Below are 7,310 nucleotides of genomic sequence, written 5' to 3'. Positions count from 1 at the left end.
GGAGTGTTGACTGTGGAGCCAAGCAAACTAAAGCTGTGTACAATCTCAATCTCTTCACCATCCATTCTGATGCTGCCAATTGGTCCAGTGGTGAGAATCTTTGTCTTCTTGACATTGAGCCTCAATCCATATAGTTCTTCTACTAGATTAACAAAATAGCAACTTTGAATTTTTTGCTACTTTTATTTGAAATATAAGATACATAATATTATAGAGATATATATAATCTCTCACCTCTCAATTCCATATGATTTTGTTTTCTATAGAATGCAATGAGGGCAACAGTTGAACACCAGGAAAGTTGGCCTTCTCTTACACCAATTGAAGTGATTGTTGTCTTGGGAAAAGAAGATCTTACAATTAAGGTAACAGTCCTTTGTTTTTACCTTTGAGTTTCTCTTGGGGTGATTAAAAAGTGCCAGTGATAAAGATCTTTGCTGCTGGCAAAACTCATTTAAGAGTCATACATGCAAGATGACTCTTAAATAAAGAAAAGCTCTATTTGAGATGGAACTTTGATGCCTTGTTTTTTTGCTTAAGATTTCAGACAGAGGAGGTGGTGTGCCTCTCAGGATCATTGATCGCCTTTTTAGTTACACATACTCCACTGCACCAACGCCTGTGATGGACAATTCTCGGAATGCGCCTTTGGTAAGACTCGTTAGACAATTCAATTCATCCTAATCACTCAAAATTTACAAGGGTTATGGAAGCAGAAGTGGTATCCACTTCCTAAACAACATGCCCCTGGAAACTCTATAAACTGATAGTTACAGAAAGGCTTCAGGCATTTTGTTCATAGGGTCACTGAGCCTTGCTCGACTTGACAGCAAACAGCACAAGCAAGGATTTTAAGGAGAAGTTTAGGCAAGTAAATAAATTTCCATAAATTAAATATGAGATATTAAAGGAAAGACTAATGAAGACAACTAACCATGATGAACTAAATCTACAAGAGAAGTGTGATAGCAAGCAGACGGTACTGATCTAGGCTCTAGGACATCAGTATCATCGAGGGAAAGAAATATTTACTCCCTTGTTTTGTCCCCAGGATCATGCACACTTCTTTACCAATACCTAACTTTCTTTTCTAGGCTGGTTTTGGTTATGGTTTGCCAATATCTCGTCTTTATGCCAAGTATTTTCAAGGAGATCTGAATCTCTACTCTTTGTCAGGCTATGGAACAGATGCCATCATTTACTTAAAGGTATGCTTTGACGTCAATAGAATAATAGTATTTCTAGCATGTTGTTGTTGTGTACCACAGAGTCCGAACCTACCAATAGCTGACCCTCCGGTAGGTTTCAGATACAGTTAATTAAAAGGAAGTTGATCTCCTGTGGAATAGATGGTGGCCTTGAACCCTGTGCCTTTGGGATTGCAGCACAGCTTCTTGCCACTAGGCCACCAGAGTTCCCTAGCATAAGGATAGACACAGAAATCAACAGAACAGAATTGAGAGTTCAGAAAAAATATCAGTAATAAAATAATGCGGTCATATGAAATAACAAAAAAAAAAAAGACTACCCTTTTTCAGCTCTGAATTCTGTCTACATTGAATTTCCCGCATTGAGTTAAAGCACATGTCATTTTATTTTCTGTTTGAATGTATGTAGGCATACTACTTAATATGGCCTAATAAGTGTATTAGGGACAAAGGCAGGTGGTTCGAATCCACTACCTGAAGAAAGATAGCAGGCTCCTCCTACGAGAATGGCCGCTTCTGAAAACCCATTGGAGAGTCATTTATGAGTCAGTTCAAAATCAGTGGCACATAGCAATAACAATGGGCTGCTTACTAAAAAGGTAGCTGGAACAGGTTACCAGCCTCTAATAAAACAAACTTGTTTCTCAAAAGAGCAAGTTTTTGTACTTTTCCTCACAAAATGCTCCTAAGGACTCTTTGCTACATAGTCTTGTGGCCTCACATGCATCTTGTGAAAACAAGGCGTGCTGGCAGATTGCAGGGTTGAGATGTCTTTTATATTAAAAGAATTGTCAGAAAATAAAACCAGCATTTGTTCTGAAAGTAAAAAAAAAAAGTTTTCTATTGAAGGCAGCCCTATGTGAAGTTTTAAAGCAACTCCTTTTGGCATCTGTATCTATAAATGTGTATTTCTTGAGGTTATGAAAAATATATGCTAATGATGATCCGGTCTGGAGAATAGCGACTGTCAAGACACTCAGAACATTAAGTTGACCTTATTAGGAAAAGAGCCAAGAAAGCTGACCCCTCCGAAGCTGTCAGTGGAGTGTCAGGGAAACCTTTACCCATGTCGTTTTCTTCTTCTGTTTTGGATAAAGCTTCCATTTACTTGTTAGGGTCACTGTCCTGATTCTGTTAATCAGTTGCAAATTGTTTCCACTGACTATGGAAATATTTGCAAATACTAGCAACTTTCCAGGCTTCTGGGTTTTCCATTGGAATCATATTGTCCAAATAGGTTTTGATTACCTGGGTTAGTGAATGTGTCCATTTATTCAATAAGTAAAGTCTCCACACTATTGGGAAGGAGCCTTTTTATATTGATTAATAGGATCAGAATAGGCATATCATTTCATGACAGATATTTGCTCTGAAGGAAAAGGTTTGCAACTCAGCTGTCTCACATGCACAATACTTGAACAAGTGAGATAAGTAAAAATTATAAATACTTTCATTATAAGTATATACTTATGATTTCAACTTCATAGGATACTTTTTAAATTCTATTTTATGTAATACTCAGGCCATTGTTTACCCTAGAGTTTCTTATTACTAAGTGAATTAATACATTTGAACATTTAAATACTTACCTCTTCATTTATTTTTCAAATGTCAAGGTCAAATTATGTCATGAATAGTATCATGAGCTTATTTTTTTTTTCTTCTCATCTTCTTTCAGGCTTTGTCGTCTGAGTCTATAGAGAAACTCCCTGTTTTTAACAAGTCAGCCTTTAAACATTATCAGATGAGCACAGAGGCTGATGACTGGTGCATTCCCAGTAAGGAACCGAGGAACCTAGCGAAGGCAGGAGGGGCTGTGTGAAGAAGGACACCCCAGACCTTTTAAGGGATCAAAGGGCTTCAATGCCAGTGCAGCTTCCTGAATGTTTGCATGTAAACTTGTGTTTCCTCCAAAACAAATAACAGCAACAAAAACTCCTTGATCAGAACACTGGCTAAGGAGTGATAGGCTTGTTTCTGTGGCGTGGGAGAACATAGTGCACAACTGCAGGAGTTAACCAAAGGCCAGCTCTTCATTTTTCTTCGCTCATGAGGGTCTATAAAATCCTGAAGAAGTTGCCCTTACATTCCCATCCCTTTATTAAAGACCAGGAAATGAATGAACATGAAGACACAGGCGTACAGTTTCAGAACGCTGACATTTTAGACCACCTATGATGCCATAAATGATGGTATTTATTGAGTATCAGGTGTTAGGATATCAGTATTTTAATGCCATTCATAGGACTTGAGATCAGTTTACACTCGATGATTAGAAATACATGTAAATGTACATTTCCTGTATTTTTTATGTACCCCAGGGTAAAGGGCTGGCAACTAAAATAATACTTTGAATGAGGAAGAAAGAATACAAATGTCTTATTCAGAGTTTCTGGTGGAGGCATTGGGCAAATGCAAAAAAATCAGAGAAAAGCTTCTTTTGATAAATACAGTTCCTTTATTATGCTGCTTTTTGTACTCACACTTACAAGGTGAACACTTATTGACAGGTGCCTAGTCTTGGATGAGTTTTATAAAATATGCACTCAAAACAGGATGTTGGTTTTTGAAGGGAGAGAAGAATTGCCAAAATGATGGAAACAGTGTCTTTTGTTTTAATTTTAAATTGAACAGTTGATTGTGAAAACCAGTCTTTGGTGAAGAAATTAGTGTGTTCAAAGCCTGATTCTATAAGAAAGGCTATTTTCCAACATCTGGTGGGAATAATCCAAAGGTTATCTATTTTCTAGGCTTAAAGAAGAGATGTTTTTATACATGTGGTTTTATTGTGTACACTCCATCATCAACATGTCTGTAAAAAATTCTAATGTTCAAATGTCTCAAGAACATTGGAACTTAAACAGTCCTTGAAATAATTTTAACAAATAGCCTGGAAATAAGTGTTCTAATACCAGAATGCATTTCCTTGTGAATCATTGGGATTGAAAGCTAATGAATGACGCTGTAATACATATGACACATTGAGGAGATAGAAGGTATACGTATATTTGTACAGGTTGGCAGTGCAATCGTAAAGAGAACTCAGGGAAGACAAATTTGAAACAGGAAGATAGGAAGACAGGGAGTAAAGCAATAGACAGGCATTTCCATTATCCTCATAAATTAATGTTTTAAAAAATAACCCATATTCTCCTGAATAGATTTTCAGCAAGAGGAGGGAGTATTGGTTTCCTTCACTGTGTGACTTCTTTAAATGTCTCTCACTCTTACAAGGTAACAGGCCTTTATGAGACAACATGCTCATCTATGGAAAATAAATATTTAAACTGGAATGTTAGAAAGAAGTGGAAATTTCTGTACTGTAAAATAATAAGTACTGTCTCTGCATTGAATTTAACAATTTTGTTCCATTTTGTGCTGGCCTGGTGTGTTAGTAGTAAGCCACAGTGGAAGCCTCAGACTGTTTGCTGTGGATGTGACATTTTATCTTCAGTTAGGTTTGTGATTCTAGGTACTGACTTACACATTTACTGATTCCATAAAGCTACTTGCAAAAGTTATTTGACTTTGCAAGTTTTTCTTTCCTGGAATTGAAATTAAAATGTTGTGTGTAAATATATTGTACTTACCAAAGATTTCAAGCAGTTGATTAATTAATTAAACCAAACACTGTGAACTATCTTTACAACACTAGAGTAAAACAATGTTAGTATCTCTATAGCATCAACTGTGTAAATGGAGTTCTATAAAATAGAAATATTCCGTGTGAATATTTGTGAAGTTTGTAGAAGTGTTAGAATTCCAGTTGGATCCTGGTTGTTGAGACCCCTTTAAATTATTAATGTAAAGTTGTATTTTCATCTTTAGGTAATGTGAGAAATTGTGATAATTTTTATAATAAATATTTTTATTATAATAATAGAGGTTTGGGTTTTTTCTACTAGTTTATTTATAAAATTCAAATACAAATTTGAACAAATTCTTTCAATTTCCCTCACCTTCTCACCCATCAAATTGTACAACCCAATGAGTAATCCCCCCTTCCCCCACACATCCACATCTCTCTGCTTCCAGCCTCTCCCACCCCTCCTGGATCCTCATTCTATAATAACGGTTTTATACAATATTTGTCCTTATGAGACTGAGTTAGTTCACTCAGCATAATGCTCTCCAGTCCCTCCCAAGTTAGGTACTAGTTTACAGAGTTATTGCTCCTGTGTGCTGCATAGTATTCCTTTGTGTAAATGTACCATAATAGAGTTTTTTAAGTTATTTTCTTAAATTATTTGAAGGATACTTAGAGGGTTTTTTCTCATTTTACATTCAAGTATAATTTATCAACATATTTTATATAGTTCATTAGAGATCTGGAAAGGAAGTAAAGATAAGATATCATAAACAAAAGGTAAGTCCTTTATAGGAACCCCAAAATTTCTGCCATGCATTTATTCATGATTATTTTTTCTAAATGTACCAAAAAGTTTCATTTAGTATCTGTACTGGTATATCAAAAACTCTAGAGTCTCAAAATATTTAGGTAATTTAGGTTTCCAAATAATTTCTAAATTAAATATTGAAACAACTATTTAAATAATATAGAAATGTGGTGGTTGTGGTTGTGTACTGTAGAGTCAGAACCAGCCCATAGCTGACCCTCCAGAGGTTTTTCAGAGGCAACCATTAACTGCAAGGTAGAAATTACTAAATTAATCTGTGGCATGCCTTATGTATGCTGTTTTTAGATTATTTCTTGACTAATTGAAGCCTACTTAATGGGATTGTGAGAATGTTGAATGACGAGATAAAATTTTGACCTGTTGTTTATGGAGACTCTATGAATCATACTCTATAACATCCAACAGCAACAATGATGAGCTCTGGTGGTATAGAAGTTAAAGCACTCAACCACTTACTAGAAAGATGTGTGGTTCAAACCCACCAGCATTTATGTGGGAGAAAGATGTGGCAGTTTACTTCTGTAAATATTAATAACCTTAGAAATCCTGTGGGACCATTCTGCTCTGTCTTAATAAGATTTCTGTGATTTAAGATTGACTCAGTGGCAATGGAGAATCATTAAATAACATCCTTTGTCAAGGACTTATAACATTGTTACAAACAAAACACTCCAGCCTTCAGAAAGAATACTTCTCCTTTGCTTCAATGCCTTCATTTTTTTTCTATTTCTTCCAGGGAGGCAGTACATTGTCTATGTTTGCACATGTACACACACAGGATTTCACTGTACTATTTCTTGGATTAAGCTAATTAAGAGGTAGAGAGTTACTGCATTATTACACACAAACTTAGAACCTTCTGTGATTCCCAGATGCCTGGAAGACTTGAAGTCCCATCACTCTCCAGCCATGCCCAGATACATAATACTTTAGCTCAGGGTGGTGACCTCTGTACATGCTATTAATGTTCAAGTCAATAAAGTGAGTCAAAATTTCACTACAATTTTCTCTATTCCATTTCTCTCAAATTGAAAATTGGCTAAAAATGATAAAAACATTTTGCCTCAGTTACTATGACGTGGTAAAGATAAAAAAAGAGGAATTTATCTCAACTACCTCTTGACTCTCCTACTGTGCTTTCAGTAACCATGCTTACAATTGAATATATAAAAATTCTCTTTACTGAAAATGTATATGAAATCTCCTTGATATTTATGTCCATATTGGTGGAAGGATTGAGGGGCTAATTTCACAGTAACTTTTATAGAAAGACGTTTAATCACCTGCAGGAACATCTACAGCAGAAAAGATTTAGCTCTGTTGCCATCCAACAACACATCTCTTTTTAAGACGTATCACTTTTTAACTTGCATCACAGTTACTTATTTGATAAGCACAACCTTAGCACTGAACAAATAAATACATGAATGAACATATGAATTAACAATTGTCCATTGTGTATCCTCCCTGCATGGAAGGGCAGATTAAAACTCCAGGATAAATATTTGAGCATTATTTTTTAATTTTATTTTCTTAATTTTAATGAACATTTACAGAGATTTTGGATTTCCATTCATTCATTGTTGCACTTTTCTCCCTGCTCAGCCCTCCACCCCCACCCCAACCCCAGTTTGCTCCTTTCTTTGAAAAGCAAAAGAAAAATTCCTTCTTTGGTATACAATCT

The 7,310-nt window shown here is 35.6% G+C and overlaps 1 protein-coding gene across 1 annotated transcript in view; it reads left to right on the top strand.

The window, feature by feature from the left end:
• The window catches only part of PDK4 (pyruvate dehydrogenase kinase, isozyme 4), a 12,021-nt gene extending 8,681 nt beyond the window's left edge, over window positions 1-3,340 (top strand). The window contains exons 8-11 of the mRNA XM_006880222.1: window positions 267-365; window positions 541-651; window positions 1,095-1,208; window positions 2,887-3,340. Coding sequence (XP_006880284.1) covers window positions 267-365; window positions 541-651; window positions 1,095-1,208; window positions 2,887-3,030 — 468 coding nt within the window. The 3' untranslated portion in view covers window positions 3,031-3,340. The remainder of the gene's footprint in view (window positions 1-266; window positions 366-540; window positions 652-1,094; window positions 1,209-2,886) is intronic.
• Window positions 3,341-7,310: the final 3,970 nt, after the last annotated feature.

The sequence above is a fragment of the Elephantulus edwardii genome, unplaced genomic scaffold (genome assembly GCF_000299155.1).
Source record: "Elephantulus edwardii isolate Elephantulus edwardi_28Jun2011 unplaced genomic scaffold, EleEdw1.0 scaffold00007, whole genome shotgun sequence".
Taxonomy (NCBI): Eukaryota; Metazoa; Chordata; class Mammalia; order Macroscelidea; family Macroscelididae; genus Elephantulus; species Elephantulus edwardii.
Note: the sequence above shows the minus strand (reverse complement) of the source record. Positions and strands in the feature narration are given on the sequence as shown.